Genomic DNA, 26,283 nt, shown 5'->3' with positions numbered 1-26,283 from the left:
TTTTAAAGCAAAATAATGTTTATTCTATGAACTCAAGTTAACCTTTTTAAAACATACAGTGAACATCTTAGCAACCATTAATTCAAATACAACCCCCAAAGAATACAACATTAAGTAATCTTTTAAGCTTTCCTTTTAACATCCATAAGACTTAAAACACCTTTTACCAGAAGCACATCAGGATAAAGTCACTACTGTTATTAGTTTTAAATCACCAGGATCGATTTACAGTCTTCAGATTACAGAGAGAGACTCTAATACACCTTTTAGCTGTGACTGCAGCTATCCAGCTCTGAAAACGAAACTAAAACACACCCGGCAGCAAACAGCCTAAAACAAAAGTAAAAAGCTGACAGACAGCCCAGCTCCACCCACTCTCTGACATCACTGCAGTAATAAACATCCATTTTTTAAAGGTACTCTCACTACAGATATTTATATACATACCCATTTATAAACACGCATTTCTTAAAGGTACTCTCACATGACATACTCACAAGCAACACAGATGGCAAGACAAAGCTTGGGAGAGACTGCATGCTACATTTGATGAGCTCAGTCACAAGGTGTTATATATTGTTATATTATTTGTACATATCTGTAAAGAGCCAGGAACTAATTAGCTTTTGGAACCAATTGTTGTGTGCAAGTGTTGCAGAGGGTCTCATTTCATTGCTGCACTAAAGACTGATGTGATATGTAACAGTATCAGTTCAAATTGGCCCTTCTTATCTACAAGACAGAATAACAAGTTAAAAGGGTGGTATTTTCCGGCCCTGCCCGCTGCCAGGATTGTTCGATCTTGCGGCAAGTCGATGGACTTTTAAGTTGGGTGGACAAATTTACCATGGTGACACAATGGGGCTGGAATATACCACTCAATCTTTCCAGACTTAAAGTGTGATTATTGCCGAATGAAAGGTGTATTTAGTTTCACTAGGCACTGAGATCTATAATGTCCTGTTACCCTGACTACCCTAGCAAGTTAAAGCCCAAACAAATTTTGAGTTGAGGGATACCAAAAGATATCAAGAGCACATGTCTATGCGCAGGACAATAGCTATCTGAGTCTTGCTTAATTGCCTTAGAATGGTCTTGCTTTTGAGGCTAAACAAAATGGCCTTCTCCATTCTCATGGCATCCATTCATGATTTTTGCAAACTTACATCAACTCAGTTTTCCAGAGAGTAGATCACATATCAAAAACTGTCATTGTGCAGAAAAGTTAAATATTGAGGGACAGATAATTTCAGGTCCCACCCAATTTGCACTCACTCACACTCCAGATGTGCACTGTAAACATCATAAATAAGCAAATTCCTTGCGCCCAAAGCATCGTTAAGTTCCTTGTGATTTCAACTTGTAAATTTAAACTTCAGCTCCAGATCTTTTCATTTTTTTCACTAAGCGCACTCTAAATAGATCACAAAATACTTTCCTCGTGCAAGTATTGTATCATTAAAATTATTTGACATCTTGAGTGTTGAAAATGACTTGCAAACTTCTTCTCCTCTTTCACCATAAAATGTATGGTGAATGGGAAGACATAGCCAGCTTTGAAGATCCTGGCCACAGGACATAATGCTTGACTTTTCTACAGTTCACAAACCACTGCTGCTAATGCCTGTGTTTTCCCTTTTGTTTTAAGAGGACGAAGTCTTTCTGAATGATGCTGGACAGCTAGACGAGTATGTGCTGAATGAGCAAGGAATTATTTTCACTGGCTGCTCTGAATACATTCAACATTTGCCGTGGAACTTTGGACAGGTGTTTGTAAAACTGGGGGAACTTGCTGTTATGTAATTTTTTTACCAACTATGCTCCAATTGTTCTTATTTCCTTATACCCAAATTGTTTGTCCACCCTGTGCTTTTCCTGGGGACTGTATATGAATATTCATGATCTCAAACTAAATCCTTATTAAGCAATGCTCATGACACAAAATAAATCTTAAATCCTTTTTCTAGTTTGAAGAAGATATTTTGGACATCTGCCTTAAGCTAATAGACAACAGTCCCAAACATCTGAAAAACCCAGCAAAGGACTGTACTCGCAGAGGTTCCCCTGTTTACATCTGCAGAACAGTGTCTGCTATGGTAAGAACAGAAAAGTTAAGCTAATATAATTCATAAGGTTAGTAAGTAACACTATAACATTTCCAAGCATTGTCTGCTAATGTATATGACTAGTCTGGTACTGCTGACTTCCTGTGTCTTTATGAGCTTTATTTTAACCTGGAGTATTTCTAGCCCTCTTGTGAGCTCGATTTTTCTTCACATTCTAATTGATTCTCTTTTGGGGTCAGAGGGCATTTATACAGAATCCTTTGCTAGGATATTAGTTAGGTGGAGCAGAGTCAACAGTAAGTTAGATTCTACGTGATGATGAGCTGAATGAAGATGAGCTGAATTGTCTAATATTCTTCCATATTTTCTGATGTTATTATTTGACTGCCTGTTCAGTTGGAACTCTGGAGTTGTTTATCATGCAAAATGGCTGACCATGTCACAGGATTCTATTGAATAATTTGAACCACATTGATGGTGAGCACAGGCCTTGATGGTGAGCTGAAGCTATAGTCAGAATAATGGTAACTTAGTAAATTCATCACAAAAGGGCTGCAAGAGTGCAGGAATTAGAAAATGCGAGATGGTTTGAGTAGTTGAGTTCAATTAATAGTTGTAACTGAGCTAAAAATGTTAACTCATTGATCTCATCTATGTGTTTGCCATCTTAATCGCTGTCAGAACTTCAAAACAATGCAACAGAAACTTAATGTCTTATCCATCCAGGTGAATTGCAATGATGATAACGGAATACTTTTTGGCAAATGGGATGATCCATATACGGATGGGATATATCCAGGGAAATGGAGTGGAAGTGTTGCCATCCTTCGTCAGTGGAATAACAATGGCTGTCAGCCAGTTTGCTATGGGCAGTGCTGGGTGTTTGCAGCAGTGGCCTGCACAGGTAATAGCAATTAAGGTTTCATATGGAAATTAAATTTAAACCCCCAAAAAATGGTGCATTTAATTATTTGCCTAAATATATGAAATATATTTCTATACAAATACAAATGACTGTATAAAGAATATATATTAATACAAACTGAAACTATGTTAAAGTAGTCAATTATTTCCACATTGTATAGAATAAATACAAATATAATGGGGTAAATTTCCAGGTCACATCCGCTGTGGGAACCGTAGCAGGTGCGACGGAAAATTTGGTTGACCATTTAAAGGTCCGCTGACCTCGGACGGAATTTCTGGTCCCAGGGCGAGGGTGACTGGAAAATCCCACCCAATATTGTCTTTAGAATTGATGAGCAATGGCTTCCGGTGGCGACCATGGAGGGGCTTCCGGTGGCGACCATGGAGGGGCTTCCGGTGGCGACCATGGAGGGGCTTCGGGTGGCGACCATGGAGGAGCTTCCGGTGACCACCATGGAGGGGCTTCCGGTGGCGACCATGGAGGGGCTTCCGGTGGCGACCATGGAGGGGCTTCCGGTGGCGACCATGGAGGGGCTTCCGGTGGCGACCATGGAGGGGCTTCCGGTGGCGACCATGGAGGGGCTTCGGTGGCGACCATGGAGGGGCCTCCGGTGGCGACCATGGAGGGGCTTCCGGTGGCGACCATGGAGGAGTAGGTTGCACATTCGATAGCTCCCGCCCGGAACGGACTTTCGGACATTTTTTCCTGACTTTTCTCAGACTTTAGGGGATAGATCGGTGCAGTGGATAATATTAAGAAGAATTCCCCTTCCGATGTATGGCTAATTGGACTAGAAGTGGCCATGTGATAGAGTGGATAGAGTAGATAGCCCGGATAGAGTGAAGCAGTCGGGGCTGGTACCGCGGCTCAGCATGGTGGAGGGTCAGGACCAGGGAGCAGTGGCTCAGTGGTCTAAGGAGCAACAGATGAAGTTCTTTAAGTACTGTTTCGCTGAGCTGAAAAAGGAAATGCTGGACCCGATCAAGACTGCGATCGATCAAATGGTATTGAGTCAGGTGGCCCAAGGGAAAGCGATACAAGAAATTGAGCTGAAGTTATCTAGCCAGGAGGATTATCTAACCGTGCTGGAGCACAAGGTGGAGGTGTTGGATGAGCGCCACAAGAGAATGCAGGAGAAGTTGGAGGACCTGGAGAACAGGTCCAGGAGGCAGAACTTAAGGAATGTTGGCCTCCCCGAAGGAATTGAGGGTCGAATGCGGGAGCATATGTGGCGAGCATGCTGGAGACGCTGATGGGGCCCGGGGTGTTTTCTCAGCCTCTGGAAGTGGATGGAGCGCATAGAGCCCTCGCAAGGAAGCCTAAGGCGAATGACCCGCCGAGGGCCGTGGTGGTGCGTTTCCACCGTTTTTCGGACAAGGAACTCGTCTTGTGGTGGGCCAAGAAGGGGCGGAGCAGCAGATGGGAGAACAGCGAGGTGCGCATGAATCCGGACCTGGGAGCGGAGCTGGCCAAAAGACGTGCTGAGTTCAATCGGGTGAAGGCGATCCTCTTCAAGAAGAGGGGGAAATTCGGGATGCTGTATCCAGCGCGGTTGTGGGTCACGCACAAAGACCGGCATTTTTACTTCGAGGCACCGGACAATGTATAGTCATTTATTAAAGAAAAGAAGTTGGAAGCGTCTTAAAGGACACTTAAGTCTCAAAGGAGTGATGTGACGGCGGTTTGTAATCTCTGTAATTTTTGTATCGATTCAAATAAGATTGTATGTAGTTCCGGGTTAAGTATTGGGCTGGGGTGGTGGTTTGAGGGTGCTTTGTTTTTGCAGGGATTTGTTGCGGAGTGGGGAGGGGGCCCCGAAGTTGGTGCTATTCTGTGGGAGGTTGGGTCTTGTTTCAAGCGATTGTTTCTTCATTGGTTTATGCTAATTTCTTTTACTTGAGGTTGTTTATTTACTGGGGAATGCAATGTTGTTAAATGGTTTATTCAGGGCGGGAGAGGGGTTCAAACAATAGGGAGCCAGACTGTTTGGCACCAGGAGCGGGGGTTGTCGGGGACAGCATGGTTCAGCTGACTCTCGGAAGCGAGGTGGGGGGGGGGAGCATGTGCTAAGATGGTGTTTTACCTGGGGGATCAGGTTTTGGGTGCTGGTATGGGGGAGGGGGAGGCTGCTTCGCTGACAGGGGAGGAACTATTATCGGGGAACTCGGGGAAGCGGGCTCGGGGCTGGCCAAAAAAAGGTTATGGCTAGTCGTGGCGGAGGGGGAGGGGGGGTGTAGCCCCCTGTCCAGACTGATTACGTGGAATGTGAGAGGTTTGAATGGGCCGGTCAAAAGGGCTCGCTTTTTCGCGCATGTAAAGGGACTGAAGGCAGACGTAGCAATGCTTCAGGAGACACATGTCAAGATTATTGACCAGACGAGATTGAGAAAGGGGTGGGTTGGTCAGGTGTTTCACTCTGGGCTGGACTCAAAGACCAGGGGGGGTAGCAATATTAATCAGCAAGCGGGTGGCGTTTGTGGATGGAAGAATTGTGGCAGAGAAAGGGGGTAGATATATAATGGTGAGTGGGAAGTTGGAGGGTGTACGGGTGGGACGTGTGAACGTATATGCGCCTAACTGGGATGATGTGGGATTTATGAGGTGGGTGTTAGGCAAGATCCCGACCAGGAGTCTCACGGCCTGATCATGGGGGGGGACTTTAACACAGTCATTGATCCCGATCTGGACCGGTCAAAATCCAGGACTGGGAAGAGGCCTGCTGCGGCGAAGGAGTTGAGGGGTTTCATGGAGCTGATGGGGGGGATAGACCCGTGGAGATTCAAGCGGCCGAGGGCGAAGGAGTTTTCATTTTTTTCTCATGTCCATAAAGTTTACTCCCGCATTTACTTTTTTGTTCTGAGCAGGGCACTAATTGCGAAGGTGGCGGGGCGGAATACTCGGCAATTGTGATCTCTGAGCATGCCCCGCATTGGGTGGATTTGCGGGTTGAGTGAGGAGAGAGGTCAGCGCCCACTGTGGAGACTGGATGTAGGGTTGTTAGCGGACGAAGCGGTCTGCGGGCGGCTGAATAAGTCCATCCAGAATTACCTGGATACAAATGATACGGGTGAGGTATCAGCAGCGACGGTTTGGGAGGCACTGAAGGCAGTTGTAAGAGGGGAACTAATTTTGATTCGGTCCCATAGAGAAAAGGTGGAACGAGCAGAGAGGGGGAGATTAGTGGAGGAGATATTTCGAGTGGATAGGAGCTATGAGGAGGTCCCGGAAGCGGGGCTCCTGAGGGAGCGTCGGAAACTACACGCAGAGTTTGAGTTGTTGAGCACGGGGAGGGCGGTGGAGCAGTTGAGGAGGGCAAGGGGGACGGTCTACGAATATGGGGAAAAGGCGAGCAGGATGCAGGCGCACCAGCTTAGGAAGAGAGAAGCGGCCAGGGAGATTGGGAGAGTAAGGAATCGGGAGGGTAACATGGTCTTGGAACAACGTTTTTAAAGAATTTTATAGCAAATTATCAGAACCCCCGTCTGGTGTAGAAGGGATGAGGCAGTTCCTTCATCAGTTGAGGTTTCCGCGGGTGGAGGAGGACCTGGTCGAGGGGCTGGGGGCCCCGATTGAGGCAGAGGAAATTGTTAAAGGATTGGAGGGCAAGCAGTTGGGCAAGGCTCTGGGGCCGGACGGTTACCCGGTAGAATTTTATAAGAAGTTCTCAGAGGTGTTGTGCCCACTGCTGATGAGGACCTTTAATGAGGCTAAAGAGAGGGGGGATCCTCCCCCCAACAATATCACAGGCCTCGATTTCACTCATTCTTAAATGAGAGAAGGACCCGGAGCAATGTGGGTCATATAGGCCGATCTCGCTTTTGAACGTAGATGCCAAGCTGCTGGCCAAGATTTTGGCCACTAGGATAGAAGACTGTGTCCCTGGTGTGATAGGGGAGGACCAAACCAGATTTATTAAGGACAGGCAGCTCAATGCTAACATTCGGAGGCTTTTGAACGTAATTATGATGCCCTCAGAAGGAGAGGAGGCGGAGGTGGTGGTTGCAATGGACGTGGAGAAGGCTTTTGATCGGGTGGAGTGGGAGTATCTATGGGAGATGCTGGGAAGGTTTGAGTTTGGTGAGGGCTTTATTGCCTGGGTGCGGTTGCTCAACCAGGCGCCGATAGCGAGCGTGTGCACGAACCGGGGTACTTTAAGCTACACCGAGGGACGAGGCAGGGGTGCCCCCGCTCCCCGTTGCTGTTCACTCTGGCTATAGAGCCTTTGGCCATGGCGCTTTGAGCATCAAGGAAGTGGCAGTGGCTGGTTCGGGGGGTGGGGGGGGGGGGTTGGTGGAGCACCAGGTCTCGCTGTACGCGGACGATCAGCTCTTGTATATCTCTGACTCGGTGGAGGGGATGGGGGAGGTTATGCAGATCTTGGGGGAACTTGGCAGGTTTTCAGGGTACAAATTGAACATGGGAAAAAGTGAATTGTTCATGATCCAGGCAAGGGGGCAGGAGAGGAGACTGAAGGAGCTGCCACTCAGGGTGGTAGAGAGGAACATTTGTTACCTGGGAATACAGGTGGCTCAGAAATGGGAGGCATTACACAGGCTCAACCTAACCCGGCTGGTGGAGCAAATGGAGGGGGACTTTAAAAGATAGGATACGCTCCCGCTATCGCTGGCGGGGAGGGTACAGACCGTGAAAATGACGGCCCTCCCCAGATTTTTGTTTGTCTTCCAGTGCCTCCCCATCTTCATCCCTAAGGCCTTTTTCAAGCGGACATGCCCGAAGCTTGGAGGAGTCTGGCAGTGGTTTGCCAAGGCAATGTCCAAGGTGCTAGGTACGCGGGTGGTGCCGAGTACCTAGATGGCGATCTTTGGAGTGTCAGAAGACACGGGAGTTCAGGGAGTGAAAGAGGCCGACGTTTTGGCCTTTGCCTCCCTGGTAGCCCGGAGACGGGTCCTTTTAATGTGGAGGGACCCGAGCCCCTGAGTGTGGAGACTTGGGTCAGTGACATGGCTGGGTTTCTCAAGCTGGAGAAAATAAAGTTTGCCTTGAGGGGGTCAATGCTGGGGTTCTCTCGGAGGTGGCAGCCGTTCGTCGACTTTCTCGGGGAAAATTAAAATGTCAGCAGAAGCAGCATTCTGAAGGGGGGGTGCGGGCGCAGGTGCAATATGGTTAAGGGATGTACAGAAGGGGTTGGGTGGGAAATGTCTAGCTTACCATGTTGATGTTTATATTATTATTATTTTGTTTGTTATTGTTGAAAAGATTTTGCAAATACTTCAATAAAAATATTTTTTTTAAAAAGAATTGATGAGCAACGAGGGGAGGTGGTGGCACAGTGGTAGTTTCACTGGGCTATTAATGCAGTGACACAGCGTAATTTCCTGGGGATTCAGGTTCCAATCCCACCGTGGCAGAGGGTGAAATAAAAATCTGGAGCTTAACAGCGACTGGAAAATCATTGCTGTAAAACGCACATCGGGTTCACGAATGTCCTTTAGGGAAGGAAATCTGCTGGCTTACATGTGACTCCAGATCCACACAAAAGTGGTCCACTCTTAACTGCCCTCTCAAATGGCCCAGCAAAGCCACTCAGTTCAAGGTAAATTAGGGATGGACAACAAATGCAGGCCCAGCCTGAATACATTGAAAAATGTAACTTTTAACCTCCTGCCAGTGTCTCACCTTTTCTGAAGAAAATGACATAATTACATAGAATTGACAGAGCAATATGCTATTTGACTCAATACGTCTACGTCAATGTTTATTCCCATATAAGGTGAAGTCACACGGGATCAGGGGTGAGCTGGCAAGGTGGATACAGAACTGGCTAGGTCATAGAAGGCAGAGAGTAGCAATGGAAGGATGCTTTTCTAATTGGAGGGCTGTGACCAGTGGTGTTCCACAGGGATCAGTGCTGGGACCTTTGCTCTTTGTAGTATATATAAATGATTTGGAGGAAAATTTAACTGGTCTGATTTGTAAGTTTGCAGACGACACAAAGGTTGGTGGAATTGCGGATAGCGATGAGGTTTGTCAGAGGATACAGCAGGATTTAGATTGTTTGGAGACTTGGGCGGAGAGATGGCAGATGGAATTTAATCCGGACAAATGTGAGGTAATGCATTTTGGAAGGTCTAATGCAGGTAGCGAATATACAGTGAATGGTAGAACCCTCAAGAATATTGAAAGTCAAAGAGATCTAGGAGTACAGGTCCACAGGTCATTGAAAGGGGCAACACAGGTGGAGAAGGTAGTCAAGAAGGCATACGGCATGCTTGCCTTCATTGGCCGGGGCATTGAGTATAAGAATTGGCAAGTCATGTTGCAGCTGTATAGTATCTTAGTTAGGCCACACTTGGAATATAGTGTTCAATTCTGGTCGCCACACTACCAGAAGGATGTGGAGGCTTTAGAGAGGGTGCAGAAGAGATTTACCAGAATGTTGCCTGGTATGGAGGGCATTAGCTATGAGGAGCGGTTGAATAAACTCGGTTTGTTCTCACTGGAATGAAGGAGGTTGAGGGGAGACCTGATAGAGGTCTACAAAATTATGAGGGGCATAGACAGAGTGGACAGTCAGAGGCTTTTCCCCAGGGTAGAGGGGTCAATTACTAGGGGGCATAGGTTCAAGGTGAGAGGGGCAAGGTTTAGAGTAGATGTACGAGGCAAGTTTTTTACGCAGAGGGTAGTGGGTGCCTGGAACTCGCTACCGGAAGAGGTGGTGGAAGCAGGGACGATAGTGACATTTAAGGGGCATCTTGACAAATACATGAATAGGATGGGAATAGAGGGATACGGACCCAGGAAGTGTAGAAGATTGTAGTTTAGTCGGGCAGCGTGGTCGGCACGGGCTTGGAGGGCCGAAGGGCCTGTTCCTGTGCTGTACATTTCTTTGTTCTTTGTTCTTATAAGATTGATCCCACTCTAATTACCATTTCCCACCCTGCCCTTATGTTTCTCCTCCCTCATGTTTAGCACACTGGGCTAAATCGCTGGCTTTTAAAGCAGACCGAGGCAGGCCAGTAGCACAGTTCAATTCCCGAACAGGCGCCGGAATGTGGCGACTAGGGGCTTTTCACAGTAACTTCATTTGAAGCCTACTTGTGACAATAAGCGATTTTCATTTGTATGTCTCAATCCTTTCCTTAAATGTGTCAATTCTCTTTTCTTCAACCATCTCTTGTATTATCAAATTCCACATTCCCATCACTCCATATCAGGTGCCCAGGAATAAAAATCAACCCCGCTGTTTCTAGGGTCAAAAATATGCATTTCGAAATGTCTCTACAAGCTTTATCGGAAATTATAGTTCCCAATTATGGACTGAATTGATTTTCATGAGCTCCTTATTCTGGCACTGTTGTGAAAATGGAATAATATTAAAAATAAATTCACCATTTTTCCTTTCTTTAGTTTTGAGATGCTTAGGAATTCCTACCCGCGTGGTTACAAACTTTGAATCTGCCCATGACACAAATGGGAACTTAATCATTGAGAGTGAGTATGATGAAGAAGGGATGGAACTAGAAAGATCAGAAGATAGCATATGGTGAGTTAAAACTCAATATCAACTCTATTACACAATGTTAACATAGCAAGTCATGTTAAAGTATTTTTGCAAGTTGAAAAACTCATCCAAACTGAAATTTTAAAAGGCAAGTCTGGAAATATATTAACCTGAGCTCCAATTATTAAGCCAATGTAATAATTGCTTATTACATTGCAATAATGTAAGCTGCTCAGTGGGGTTCTATTGCAGTGAGAATTTGTCATCCTGAAGGTTACTCCCTGTTGTTGTGCTGTAGGAATTTCCATGTTTGGGTAGAATCTTGGCTGGCAAGATACGATTTGAGGCCTGGCAACGATGGATGGCAAGCACTTGACCCAACGCCGCAGGAGAAAAGCGAAGGTCCAGATACCAAATGAATAATAGTTGATTACAGTCTTAATTATGTACTAAAAATGTGACAATAAGCCCAGATAGTGACATCATAGAATCCCTTTAGTGCAGAAGGTGGCCATTTGGCCCATCAAGTCTGTACCAATCCTCTGAACCAGCACCTACCTAGGCCCACTCCCTCGCCCTATCCCCATAACCCACCTACCCTGCACATCTTGACGACACTAAGGAGCAATTTTAGCATGGCCAATTCACCTAAACTGCACATCTTTGGACTGTGGCAGGAAACCGGAGCATCTGGAGGGAACCCACACAGACATAGGGAGAATATGCCAACTCCACACAGACAGGGAATAAGGCCCAAATTGAATCTGGGTTTCTGGCGCTGTGAGGCTGCAGTGCTAACCACTGTATTACCGTGCTGCCCATAACAGGCAATAGTCAAATCAATGGAAGTAATTTTAACTTTGTGTGTGGAAACATGTGGTTGCGTACCATTGTCAATCGTTATTTGGATTTCTATCAAATTAAGCATGGTTTATTTTGTACTTCCATAAAGTAACATCCCAGTGTCAAGTTATATCCACACCTTTCGTGCGTGTCAGAATAAGAATGTCTTCCAAAAAGAAAAATGATATTACTGAAATAAATCCACACTGCAGTTTAGATCACAGCAAAATTAATTCAGGCAGGTTCTCAATCATTTCCTTGTTTCTTAGGAGTCTACTGCTGTGGACCAGCTCCAGTCAAAGCAATCAAAGAAGGGGAGACAGACATATGTTATGACGTTCCCTTTATATTTGCTGAAGTCAATGCAGATTGTGAGACTTGGGTCTATTCTGAAAAAGGGAAAAAGATGAAAGTTGACAGTGACACCAGACACGTTGGCCAGAAGATCAGCACCAAGTGTGTTGGCAGTGATGACCGTGAGGATATCACAAACAATTATAAATATCCTGAAGGTAACAATAAATAAAAGCCTGTAGTTAGAGTAAAGGAATTAAATTGACATTTGTTTTACATATACACTTAGCATTATTAATGTCTACAACTTGGTAAAGGGTAAAGTCCACTTAATCATCGAAAAATAGGGCTCACTTACATAACTATTGGACGGAATTCTCCCATTCTGCCTGCCGTGCGTTTCGTGGCAGTCAGGAGCAAAGACTCTATTGGGAGCCAAAATATCAGGGGCGGGATTCTCCCCCACCGTGATTCTGCGTTGTGCCGACGCCCAGGGTTTCCCGATGGCATGGGTTTGCTCCACAATGGGACACCCCACTGACTGGCCGACGTAATGGAGAATCCCGTTGGCGGGCCGGGCAGAAATGTGGCCCGGCGGGGTGGAGAATCCAGCCCCCTAAACCCGAATCGCATTGCAATTCTCCCATTGTTGGGTTAATGACGGGTTGACTTTCCCACTAAGTGGTGGTGTGAATGCCAGTTGCTTTTATTTGCATCTTATAAATCCTTATTAAAATTAGTGACCCGACAAGCATTCCAATCTTGCGTCGTGCTAGTGTGAAATTATGCCAGTCTCAAACCTGATTGATACAAAGTGGTGTGCACAAGGCTGTTCTTAGTTCGCAAGAGATTTTGAGGTGAGTGCGACAAATCCTTTTGGCTGCAGTGCTGCGCTGCTCCTGATGGACTGTTCGTCATGCTGCCAGGGCAGACCGGTTCCTGCCCCCCATCTCCATGCTGAGCAAGTCTTCAAGAGCTGCACCGTGCTGCTGGACCCATAGACCCTCCTGTGTCATCAAGTCAGATCAGTACTGCGTCTGAGGTTCGAGGGTTCAGGGATTTAATTACCCACTATTTCCACACACAAGTCTCTATATGGATAATACTGTGCAGCCACCACAGCAGAGCTCCAAGGTAGAGTGCGAGGTGAGGCTTGAATAATGGAAACCCACAGTCCAATAATAGATTCTGCCCATCCAAACTTGGGATTAGTGTTGTTATATTTTAAATAATGACTTATCTAAAATATATATATATTACTCTTGAATCCACCAGGATTATAAAATGACCAATAGCCTTCTTGTTGAAAGATGAACTATTTAATGAGTAATAAAATAATAAACTGTGAGTCCTTTTACTCAATACTAAACTAACAATAAAGAATTAAACTATAATACAGATAACTATATAACTATACACTATTATAATAAACTAGTTCTAACTTCTCTCATCTAGCTATTCTATGTCTTGCTTGTTCACTGTTCTGAATCACATCATCATCTGACTTAGAAAAGTTGGGAAACCAGTTCTTATAATACCTGACTGTGAACCATCGAGTGTTGAAATGACTGTACTGCATTTACATACATTGATCATGTATATTGATATCTGAATATCGCTACATCCCCCATTCTTTTTAACATTTTCTTTGAAATAATTGAAAAGAAAATTTACATAAGAAATGCAGTGTAAACAATATACAGTAATCACTAGATAATTGAGAAAGTTCACAAATTCAGGCAATTGGGTTTTCTTCTCCTTGTCGATCTTCTCAACTTCAAAGGTGATGAAGAATTCTTCAGTTCGATGTGAATCAGTACATTGCATACATTCTTCTTTCAAGTTGTTTGGAAACAGTCTGGTTCAAATCAAGATCTGGAAAAAAGTTGGCAGGATCTTTGATTTGAAGTAGATCTCTGCTATTTCTTATTAGAATGGTTCCATCAGAAGTTCTGATCAAATAAGATCTTGATAGAGTAGACAGTTCTTTTGAATGTTGATCAAAATATATTTTCTGACTAATTTTATGTTGTTGCATTCTTTTAAAAAGATTTTGTTGTTCTTGATCAGGAAAATATACATAAGAACATAAGAATTAGGAGCAGGAGTAGGCTATCTGGCCCCTCGAGCCTGCTCCGTCATTCAATGAGATCAATTTTTTGTGGACTCAGCTCCACTTTCCGGCCCGAACACCATAACCCTTAATCCCTTTATTCTTCAAAAAACTATCTATCTTTATCTTAAAAACATTTAATGAAGGAGCCTCAACTGCTTCACTGGGCAAGGAATTCCATAAATTCACAACCCTTTGGGTGAAGAAGTTCCTCCTAAGCTCAGTCCTAAATCTACTTCCCCTTATTTTGAGGCTATGCCCCCTAGTTCTGCTTTCAACCGCCAGTGGAAACAACCTGCCCGCATCTATCCTATCTATTCCCTTCATAATTTTATATGTTTCTATAAGATCCCCTGCATCCTTCTAAATTCCAACGAGTACAGTCCCAGTCTACTCAACCTCTCCTCGTAATCCAACCCCTTCAGCTCTGGGATTAACCTAGTGAATCTCCTCTGCACAGCCTCCAGTGCTAGTACGTCCTTTCTCAGGTAAGGAGACCAAAACTGAATACAATACTCCAGGTGTGGCCTCACTAACACCTTATACAATTGCAGCATAACCTCCCTAGTCTTAAACTCTATCCCTCTAGCAGTGAAGGATAAAACTCCATTTGCGTTCTTAATCACCTGTTGCACCTGTTAACCAACTTTTTGCGACGCATGCATTAGCACACCCAGGTCTCTCTGCACAGCAGCATGTTTTAATATTTTATCATTTAAATAATAATCCCTTTTGTTGTTATTCCTACCAAAATGAATAACCTCACATTTGTCAACATTGTATTCCATCTGCCAGACCCTAGCCCATTCACTTAACTTACCCAAATCCCTCTGCAGACTTCCGATATCCTCTGCACTTTTTGCTTCACTACTCATCTTAGTGTTGTCTGCAAACTTTGACACATTGCACTTGGTCCCCAACTCCAAATCATCTATGTAAATTGTGAACAATTGTGGGCCCATGACTGATCCCTGAGGGACACCACTAGCTACTGATTGCCAACCAGAGAAACACCCATTAATCCCCACTCTTTGCTTTCTATTAATTAACCAATCCTCTATCCATGCTACTACCTAACCCTTAATGCCATGCATCTTTATCTTATGCAGCAACCTTTTGTGTGGCACCTTGTCAAATGCTTTCTGGAAATCCAGATATACCACAGCCATTGGCTCCCTGTTATCTACCGCACTGGTAGGGTGGAGGTGTTGACCTTCGGTAGGGTGCTCTTTCCAAGAGCCGGTGCAGTCTCGATGGGCTGAATGGCCTCCTGTACTGTAAATTCTATGTTAATCTTTATCTTATGCAGCAACATTTTGTGTGGCACCTTGTCAAAGGCTTTCTAGAAATCCAGATATACCACATCCATTAGCTCCCCGTTATCTACTGCACTGGTAATATCCTCAAAAAATTCCACTAAATTAGTTAGGCATGACCTGCCCTTTATGAACCCATGATGCGCCTGCCCAATGGGACAATTTCCATCCGGATGCCTCGCTATTTCTTCCTTGGTGATAGATTCCAGCATCTTCCCTACTACTGAAGTTCAGCTAACTGGCCTATAATTACCCGCTTTCTGCCTACCTCCATTTTTAAACAGTGGTGTCACGTTTGCTAAGTTCCAATCCACCGGGACCACCCCAGATTCTAGTGAATTTTGGTAAATTATCACTAGTGCATTTTCAATTTCCCTAGCCATCTCTTTTAGCACTCTGAGATGCATTCCATCAGGGCCCGGAGACTTGTCTACCGTTAGCCCCATTAGCTTGCCCATCACTACCTCCTTAGCGATAACAATCATCTCAAGGCCCTCACCTGTCATAGCCTCATTTCCATCAGTCACTGGCATGTTCTTTGTGTCTTCCACTGTGAAGACCGACCCAAAAACCTGTTCAGTTCCTGAGCCATTTCCTCATCTCCCATTATTAAATCTCTCTTCTCATCCTCTAAAGGACCAATATTTACCTTAGCCACTCTTTTTTGTTTTATATATTTGTAGAAACTTTTACTATCAGTTTTTATATTCTGAGCAAGTTTACTCTCATAATCTATCTTACTCTTCTTTAAAGCTTTTTTAGTAGCTTTCTGTTGCCCCCTAAGGATTTACCAGTCCTCTCGTCTCCCACAAATCTTTGCCACTCTGTATGCTTTTTCTTTCAATTTGATACTCTCCCTTATTTCCTTAGATATCCACGGTCGATTTTCCCTCTTCCTACCGTCCTTCCTTTTTGCTGGTATAAACCTTTGCTGAGCACTGTGAAAAATTGTTTGGGAGATTCTCCACTGTTCCTCAACTGTTTCACCATAAAGTCTTTGCTCCAAGTCTACCTTAGCTAGCTCTTCTCTCATCCCATTGTAATCTCCTTTGTTTAAGCACAAAACACTAGTGTTTGATTTTACCTTCTCACCCTCCATCTGTATTTTAAATTCCACCATATTGTGATCGCTCCTTCCGAGAAGATCCCTATCTATGAGATCATTAATCAATCCTGTCTCATTACACAGGACCAGATCTAGGACCACTTGTTCCCGCGTAGGTTCCATTACATACTGTTCTAGGGAACTATCGCGGATACATTCTATAAACTCCTCCTCAAGGCTGCCTTGACTGACCTGGTTGTAATTGAGGTAATGTTGTCCTCAATATCCTGTTGTACAACATTTGAGATGGACATAAGCCTGCTGATAGAGGAGATGTTCTGTAATTGAGTAAAGCTAAGTAAAAATCAGAATCAGGGGCGAAATTCTCCGTAATCGGCGCGATGTCCGCCGACCGGCGGCAAAAATGGCGCAAGTCAGTCCGGCATCGCACCGCCCCAAAGGTACGGAATCCTCCGCACCTTGACCGGCCGAGCCCTAACCTTGAGGGGCTAGACCCGAGCAGGACTGATTTCCGCCCCGCCAGCTGGCGGGAAAGGCCTTTGGCACCCCGCCAGCTGGCGCGGAAATGACATTGCCGGGCAGCGCATGCGCGGGAGCGTTAGCAGCCGCTCACGGCATCCCCGCGCATGCGCAGTGGAGGGAGTCTCTTCCGCCTCCGCCATGGTGGAGACCGTGGCGAAGGCGGAAGGAAAAGAGTGCCCCCACGGCACAGGCCCGCCCGCGGATCGGTGGGCCCCGTTCTTGGGCCAGGCCACCGTGGGGGCACCCCCGGGGCCAGATTGCCCCGCGCCCCCCCCCAGGACCCCGGAGCCCGCCCGCGCCGCCTTGTTCCGCCGGTAAGAGAGATGGTTTAATCCACGCCGGCGGGACATGCATTCTAGCAGCGGGACTTCGGCCCATCTGGGCCGGAGAATCGGCGGGGGGGGGGGAGGCCCGCCAACCGGTGTGGCGCGATTCCCGCCCCCGCCGAATCTCCGGTGCCGGAGAATTCGGCAACCGGCGGGGGCGGGATTCACGTCAGCCCCCGGCGATTCTCCGACCCGGCGGGGGGTCGGAGAACCTCGCCCCAGATTCTTTAGATTTGCTAAGTAGCTGTTTCACAATGTGAACACCTTTCTCTGCTTTTCCATTTGCTTGCGGAAAGTGTGGGCTTGAAGTAACATGTTGAAAGTTGTATTTCAGTGAGAAATCATGCCATTCATGACTTGAGAAACAAGGGCCATTGTCAGGCATTATGACACTGGGAATACCATGTCTGGCAAATATCTCCTTGCATGCCTTTATGACATTGTTGGATGTGATGTCGTTTAGTTTCACTAACTCAGGAAAATTGGAAAAATAGTCAATGACTACAAGATAGTCCTTTCCAAAAAAGTGAAAAAGATCAGCACCAACCTTGATCCATGGTGATGTTACTAGATCATGTGGTTGCAGTGGTTCTTTGCATTGCTGTCTTTGATGGGATTGACATGTTGAACACGATGATATGTTCTCAATATCATTGTTGTTACCAGGCCTATAGTTAGACTGTCTGGCACGTCTTCTACATTTCTCAATGCCTAGATGACCTTCATATAATCTCAACAGCATTTCAGAATGCATGCTTTGTGGAATTAAAATGCGATCTTGTCTCAGCAGTATACCATCTACAATAATCAGTTCTGACTGAATGGATTGATATTGCGGACAATTGCTTTTGGGCCATCCTTCTTGAAGTTGTTTCATAACTTTCATCAATGTGGTATCTTTCTGTGTTTCAATGTGAATTTGCTGACATTTGGCATCTGATACAGGTAGTAATTCTTTGAATAGCTGCAAATGTGAATCAACATCATTGATGGATTCTTCTTGGAGAATGTCAGTGTTGACTGACCTAGATAAAGTATCAGCAATTACTAATGCTTTACCTGGTGTATACCTCAGTGAGAAATATTATCTTCTCAATTTCATCATTAAACGTTGAAGTCTGGGAGTCATGTCATTTAAGTTTTGTTCTATGATGTGTACTAGTGGACGATGGTCAGTTTCCACTGTGAATTTGGGTCGACCATATATGTAGTCATGGAATTTGGAAATCCCCGTGACTAACCCTAGACACACTTTTTCGATTTGGGCGTACCTACACTCAGTGTCAGTCATCGATCTTAACACATAGGCAATAGGAACCCAATTATCAAAACGGTCTTGTTGCAGTAAAACAGCACCAATGCCATTTTTACTTGCATCAGTTGAAATGGTTGGTTTTGTAGGATCAAAGAATGATAAGCATGGAGCATGTATCAATTGTTGTTTCAAATCAGTCCATTCTGCAGTATGTTTGTCAGTCCAGATGAATTCTGTGTTCTTTCTGACCAATTGACGTAGAGCAGTTGTTCTCGCGGATAGATTTGAAACAAACTTTCCTAGAAAGTTGACAAATCCGAGAAAGGGTAAGACAGCCTTCTTATCTTTGGGAATTTGCATTGCCTTGATAGCCTGCACTTTGCCTTGATCTGGTTTAATGCCTTCAGCCGTTATATTGTCACCTAGGAATTTTAAAGATGAAGTCGCAAACATGCATTTGGCCTTGTTTAACTTTAAACCATAGTTGTCAATTCTTTGGAAAACCTCCTGAAGAGGCTTGATATGCTCTTCAGGTGTTGTTGACCAGACGATTATGTCGTCAACATAAACCCAAACTCCTTCAATGTCCTCGGTCAGCTGTTCCATTGTTCTGTGAAAAATTTCAGAAGCAGATATAATACCAGAAGGTATCCTATTGAAACAGTACCTTCCAAAAGGTGTATCAAAAGTACAAAGAAGTTTGCTGGAGTCTTCTAATTGCATCGGCCAAAATCATTGAGACACATCAAGCTTGGTAAATATTTTAGCATTTGCCATCTCAGCAGTGATATCTTCTTTCTTTGGTATTGGATAATGCTCTCTCCTGATACTTTTATTGAGATCTTTTGGGTCCATACCGATTCTTATTTCACCTGTAGGTTTCTTTGCACAGACTAGGGAGCTTATCCAGTCAGTAGGTTGAGTAACCTTAGAGATTATTCCTTGAGTTTGAAGTCTTGATAATTCAGCTTTCAGTCGATCTTTAAGTGAGTAGGAACACGTGTAGATGGATGGATCACCGATTTGGCATCCTTTTTCAGTTGGATTTTGTACTGAAAAGGTAACGTGCCCATACCTTGAAAAACATTTGGGTATTGCTGTAAGAGTTTCTGAACATCATCATTGAGTGCACTTGATTGACAGGTATTCATGAAGATTCTCTGTATGCGTTGCAAATCTTTGCATGCTTGTGCTCCAAGTAATGATGAACGAGTATCACTGACAATCTCGAACCTTACTTGTTGAATGTTTCTGTTTGTGACACTTAGGTAGCAGGATCCATGTGAAATAATGGGGTTGCCATTGTAATCACGCAATGAGCATTCTGGAGGAATCATTGCACAATGACTCTTGATCTTGGACAGGTCCTTGGAATTCAAAAAATTTGCCAAGGCGTCAGTATCCAATTTAAAAGTGATTGGAATTGTGTTAACATACACAGTAGTCAACCATTCGTTGCTTACTATGTTGACTTTTTGTTCTTCCGTTGCTTGAAGTTTTTCTCATACTCTCGATGAGGTAACCTCATTATTTTCAGATGATCCTTGCTTGCTTGTAGATCATGCTTGATGGACGAATCAACTACACCAACGAAGAAAGTATTTTCTAATGAGATAATATCGTCATCTTCCGTGAAATCTTCATGAGTCTTGATTTCTTCTGTTTTGTACACAGCTCATACTTTGTGATACATTTTGTGTGTAGGAGGAATGTATGTAGCAGTTGATTGACACTGTGAAGCATAATGACATTTTAAACATTGTTTGCCAAAAGCTGGACAATTCCCCTTTAAGTGGATGTTACCACATCTGTGACACGTAATTACGTTGTCGTCATGATGTAATTGTGACGTACATGCATGTGCAGACTTCTTCTTGAATGTCTCTCATTTTGGTGCGCATGTGCAGAGCTGGAAAATGCTTGCAGAGGATAGTTTCCGTTCCTTACAGATTTCTGCTTTGCTTGCGACACCATTTTCATTTTCTCTGCCTCGTGGTAGAGATTTGTGCTTTTTTCCTTTGGATAAAATGCTAGATACTGGCTTCTGGTCTGTTCTGTGATATACATTTGTCAATCGCAATTTGTAGAGTTAAATCATTTTGACGAATTAACGCTCCTCTGACATTATCATCAAGTATACCATACACTATCTGACAAATGAATCATGCAGATTTTCATAGTTACACGTTTTAGCTAAGAGCTTGAGATCTGTGATAAAATTGTTCACAGGTTCACCAGTTTTTTGAATTCTCCGATGAAATTTTAGTCATTCTAAAATCTCATTTGTGTGTATTTTACAATGTTCATCAAACTTCGCTATCACTTGATCAAATTTAGTTTTATCTTCAGCAGTACTAAAATGAAATGAGTTGACTATTTTGATTGCTTGCTGTCCTGCAAAGGATAAAAATAATGCAATCCTTCTAGCTGCTGGTGCTGAACTTAAATCACTAGCTTCTAGGTAAATTTGAAATTGCTTCTTGAACAACTTCCAATTTAAATTTAAATTACCAGTGGTCTTTAGATGTCTTGTTGCTTGAACTTGGTCCATTGATAGGTCGTTTGCGCCAAAGTTTTCAAAGTTGCGATGATTGCTATCGTCGAATAGTTGAATCCGTTTGTTCTTTTTTTTATTCTTTTCTATACTAAATCTTCATTAGTCTTTCTTAAAAGATGTATAACTCGCTGGTACCATGTTACATTTTAAATAATGACTTATCTAAAATATATATATTACTCTTGAATCCAACAGGGTGATAAAATGACCAATAGTCTTCTTGTTGAAAGATGAACTATTTAATGAGTAATAAAATAATAAACTGTGAGTCCTTTTACTCAATACTAAACTAACAATAAAGAATTGAAGTACAATACAGATAACTATATAACTATATACTATTATAATAAACTAGTTCTAATTTCTCGCACTCTAGCTATTCTATGTCTTGTTTGTTCACTGTTCTGAATCACATCATCATCTGACTTAGAAAAGGCGGGAACCAGTTTTTATAGTATCAGACTATGAGCCATCGAGCGTTGAAATGATTTACACACATTGATCGTGTACATTGATATCTGAATATCACTGCAAGTGTGGTGAAAATATGGTGAAGGATGGGAGGTTACATGTCTCTCACTGGTTATAGATTTAAAGCAGTGTAATGCTAAAACACAGCATTGAAACATTTTGGTTTCTGTGAATCCCAGACAAGAATACATTGGTTCCGGGCAGCATGATGGCACAGTGGGTTAGCCCTGCAGCCTCACGGCGCCGAGGTCCCAGGTTCGATCCCGGCTCTGGGTCACTGTCCATGTGGAGTTTGCACATTCTCCCTGTGTTTGCGTGGGTTTCGCCCCCACAACCCAAAGATGTGCAGGCTAGGTGGATTGGCCACACTAAATTGCCCCTTAATTGGAAAAAATGAATTGGGTACTCCCAAATTTAAAAAAAAAATACATTGGTTCCAGTAGGCTAAATTGGTCTGGAGATAACACACACCGTGACACGACTACTATTAACTGTCTCATATCTCGCCCTTCCCTTCTGTCGCTTTTAATAATAATCATAATAATCTTTATTCATGTCACAGGTACGCTTACATTAATCCTGCGATGAAGTTACTGTGCAAATCCCTGAGCCACCACACTCTGGTGCCTGTACGGGTTCACAGAGGGAGAATTCAGAATGTTCAATTCACCTAACAAGCATGTCTTTCGGGATTGTGGGAGGAAACCGGAGCACCCAGGCGAAACTGACACAGACACGGGGAGAACGTACAGACTCTGCACAGACAGTGACCCAAGCCGGGAATCGAACCCGGGTCCCTGATGCGGTGAAGCAACAGTGCTAACCATAAGACCATAAGACATAGGAACAGAATTAGGCCACTCGGCCCATTTGAGTCTGCTCCGCCATTCAGTGATGGCTGATATTTTTCCCATCCCCATTCTCCTGCCTTCTCTCCATAACCCCTGTTCTACTGCGCCACCCTTTTTGTCACCTCAGCTGCTGTTACCACCAACCATTGGCAGCCACATGTCCATCACGCGCGTCATGTGCATCACCTTCCCAATGTGTCTCCACCCACCAAATCGACTCAATGATGGATAGACAAAAAAAAAGAGCATTATTATTACAGAAGTTCCCCATATCAGTTCAATTTGTAGAATCTTGTATATACTGCTGGAGTTTGACAATCTTTGGTGGATTCCCATGCCGTCTGTGGTTGTTTTTCCAATGGAGCATTGTTAAAACAAGCATTATCCATTATTTTTGGTAGGCCCTAATATGCATCACTCTACAGGTTAAATGCATACTTTATTTATACTGTAACATAACTAACCCATTTATTTTTAAGGCTCCAAAGAGGAGAGAAGAATCTTTGACCTGGCCAACAAAAGGAGAGTTCCTCCGAAGCCAGAGAAACAACTTCAGTTGCATTTGAAGACCAATGATCCAATTTACAATGGAACTAATGTTAAAGTGTCCGTGGTCATTTCTAACAAGGATTCAGTGAAAAGAGTCTGTACACTCAAAATTAATGCGATGAAAAAGAACTACAGCAGATCTTCCAGAAGGAAATGTATAAAAAAGTGTCAGGAGGCGATCACTGTCGCACCCAATGAAGGTAAGAAAGTAGCTGTTGGTTTTATACCTACTGGTCATGACTTACTAATGTAACAGATCATTTCTAAGGTTTGGTTAGCACCAAAGTACAAGTAGAATAAGCAAAATACTGCACTTGCTGAAACCTGAATCAATAAATGAGGATGCTGGGAAAACTCAGCAGGTCTGCAGCATTGGGTGGGGTGCTCTTTCCAAGAGCCGGTGCAGACTCGATGGGCCGAATGGCCTCCTTCTGCACTGTAAATTCTATGATAATCTATGATAATCTGCAGGGAGAGTAAACAGCGTTAAAGTTGCGAGTTTGTTTGGCCCTTCATCAGAACTAAAGGTAGAGAGAATGTGTTCGTTGGAAAACTGTAGCTGTGAGAGATTGCACCAAGGTCGAACAGCCTTAAGAACAAAAGGCAGATGGTCTGATGTGGGAGGGGGTGGGAAAAAGGAGGGGTTTTGCATTGAGATAATACATGTATGATATTTTTTAAAAAGGTTTAAGATGAAGGAGAATGATCACAGTCTAAAGTTGTTGAACTTGATGTTGAGTAAATTTGAACTCAAAGGCAGGAATTTCCCCATTTTTTTCAGCGTGTCAGGCTCTGACTGAAACCCAGTATTTCATAGAATTTACAGTGCAGAATGAAATGAAATGAAAATCGCTTATTGTCACAAGTAGGCTTCAAATGAAGTTACTGTGAAAAGCCCCCAGTACAAGTACAAGTAGAAGGAGGCCATTTTGCCGATCAAATCTGCACCGGCCCTTGGAAAGGCCACCCCACTTAAGCCCACGCCACCACCTTACCTCCGTAACCCAGCAACCCTATCCAATCCAACCTTTTTGGACACTAAGGGCAATTTATCATGGCCAATCCACCGAACCAGCACCTCTTTGGACTGTGGGAGGAAACCGGAGCACCCGGAGAAAACCCACGCAGACATGGGGAGAATGTGCAGACTCCATACAGACAGTAACCCACACAGACAGTAACCCAACTCAGGAATCGAAACTGGGACCCTGGAGCTGTGAAGCAACTGTGCTAACCACTATGCTACCATGCTGTCCAAATGTAGCTCTCCAGCTCCATAGACGTGTCTTTAGTCCATATTTTGAGCCTCTCTGGAAAAAAACTCAAGGGGCATGGTTTACGCCGTCACTGTGCCAGGGCGGGGGCTGATAGAGCCGGCAAGATGGCTCAATGGAGATAGGAGTGCCCAAAATAACCCCCTCCAGTTCAGCCCCCACTGGCTTCCTCCCCCATTTCCTCCAGCACCACCATGAGCAATCGGCATCAACATTGGGGCTTTGCCCTACCACCCCCCCCCCACCGCAAGCATCAGCATCGGGGGTTCCCCCCCAACAAACGTGACATGAACCCTGCCCTTGTTACATCGCCGGCGAGGGGAATGAAAAATCGGAAAATGTGATCTCGCCGGTGAGAATTGCGTTTTCCAACTCAGGCGGGATTTTCTGCCCACGTAGCCATTCGCGCTGTAAGTCGCCCCCAAAGTACAGGTGGAACCTACATCTAATGACAGATATTCTAAGTGATTTAATGAAGTAAACCGGTGAATTAAAATTTTACTGCCACCACCTCTGCTAAAATATTGATGTTTTCACCGTTCTTAACAGAATGACGACACCATGTGGGTGATCTAACATATTAATGGCTGTGCTATGTTTCATTGATGATAATTTTTACAATAAAACATTGAAATAGTTTCCATCAACTATACAGCCTTTCATTTAATATTTAAAAGGTATCCACTAATCATTTGCTTCTCCAGATGCTATGTTTAATGGCTAAAGGCTATTCCATTTACAAACATAAATCAACTTGACAACCTGTTAGTTATCCCTGAATTAATATTCCAGATAAAACAGTGGAGATGGATCTGTCTTATAAAGAGTATGGGAAGTTCCTTGACAAATATAACCTAATCAGATTAACAGCTCTTGTAATTGATGGAGAGACGGATGAAAGTGCATTCACAATAAAGGACATCTCTTTGATCAACCCTAATATCACAATGCAGGTAACAACACGTATGGTGCACCTCCAGTTTGGGAATTTATATTGTTTCTGCTAACTTCTCATTATACATCAATTCTGTCTGCACTTTCAAAACTTCTCTCCATTTCTTGGCAAACCTAACCTTTGATGATTGGAGTAGGTCAGCGTTGGATTTCTCTTTGGCTTGAGTGAAGTGTATTTCCTCTTATTGGTAGATGGACTACCATGTAACCTGACTGAGAACATTGAGCCCCCTCTGCACTGTAGGGATTCTATGGATTATTAGTGAATTTAATTATGACCCCACAGTCAGGCCTGTTATGACCACATGAGGAAGGATTAAAATAACTAAAATCGAGACTTGTAGTTCAAACCAGAAATGGAGTAGTATTGATTGAGTTAAAATTACAATTGCCGGAGACAATTTATTTTTTAAACGTAATCTGTCTTTTCTTGAAGTCGATGATCTTTGTACCTAAGGTTCCTTTCGATGGAAATTCAGTATCTCAGTGCTGGATTTTTAAATCATATTGAGATAAGGGGCTGGATTCTCTGCTGGCTGAATTTTCCATTGCGCTGGCCGCACACCCATGCCCGGGGATTTCCCGATGGCGTGGGGCTGCCCACAATGGGAAATCCCATTGGCAGGCTGGCGGGACGTAGAATCCCGCAAGGATGGAGAATACCGGCCAGGGTATTACCTTGGGAGAAAAGAGAAGGGAGCTTGTTGCTGCTTCATTAAGCAGCTTTTCCAGACTACTGCTTAGCAGCTTGCATGCAATAATAAATGACATTCAGAAAATGGTTATTCCAGTTACATGATCCCTCTCCTCGTAATGTTTTCAGAAAGTATATGCTTAGCTGTGTCTGAATTGACTGTGGCTATTGACCCATGCCTATACTATGTCAGCCATCAGCTCCTGAATAATTCTTTATCCATCTTTATAAAATAGGAAGAACACCTTCTAATTTATCAATTGTTATTGTAGACTGTCTTCACTTGAGAGATTTGTCATTTAGAACTGCAAACGTGAGGACCAGCATTGTTTTCAAGAAATCCTTTTGAAGTAGTTCTTGACATCAGCAAGTGTGAAATTCCATCAGGGTGTCTTGTAATTGCACCCCATATCGGAACCTTCCAGAAAACTGGTCAATCTGACATCAGGTGACCTGTGGCTGCCATCTTAAGTTACTATCTTTGCTTGTATTTTTAAGTCCTTTTTAAACAGTTCAATTTATGTTTTCTCATTTGATGAAATCACAGATTAATATCATTCATCCACAAGTCAGATTTTCATGACAGACCTTGATGAACTGATCACAAAAGGTGTTCACAGAAGTGAATGGTTTGGGAAATATACCAGCATTCACTAGTATACTTGCTGACATCAGGGGCAAAATTCTCCAACCCGCCCCGCCACATTTCTGCCCCGACCCGCCGGCGGGAGTCTCCGTAACA

General features: G+C 43.9%; 1 protein-coding gene across 1 annotated transcript in view; it reads left to right on the top strand.

Annotated features, from left to right (window-relative positions):
* The window catches only part of LOC140428321 (protein-glutamine gamma-glutamyltransferase 2-like), a 64,928-nt gene that overhangs the window by 28,922 nt on the left and 9,723 nt on the right, over positions 1-26,283 (top strand). The window contains exons 4-11 of the mRNA XM_072514667.1: positions 1,649-1,767; positions 1,968-2,096; positions 2,793-2,970; positions 10,363-10,498; positions 10,755-10,858; positions 11,569-11,811; positions 22,550-22,819; positions 24,686-24,846. Coding sequence (XP_072370768.1) covers positions 1,649-1,767; positions 1,968-2,096; positions 2,793-2,970; positions 10,363-10,498; positions 10,755-10,858; positions 11,569-11,811; positions 22,550-22,819; positions 24,686-24,846 — 1,340 coding nt within the window. The remainder of the gene's footprint in view (positions 1-1,648; positions 1,768-1,967; positions 2,097-2,792; positions 2,971-10,362; positions 10,499-10,754; positions 10,859-11,568; positions 11,812-22,549; positions 22,820-24,685; positions 24,847-26,283) is intronic.

Source organism: Scyliorhinus torazame, chromosome 8 (assembly GCF_047496885.1).
Source record: "Scyliorhinus torazame isolate Kashiwa2021f chromosome 8, sScyTor2.1, whole genome shotgun sequence".
Taxonomy (NCBI): domain Eukaryota; kingdom Metazoa; phylum Chordata; class Chondrichthyes; order Carcharhiniformes; family Scyliorhinidae; genus Scyliorhinus; species Scyliorhinus torazame.
Note: the sequence above shows the minus strand (reverse complement) of the source record. Positions and strands in the feature narration are given on the sequence as shown.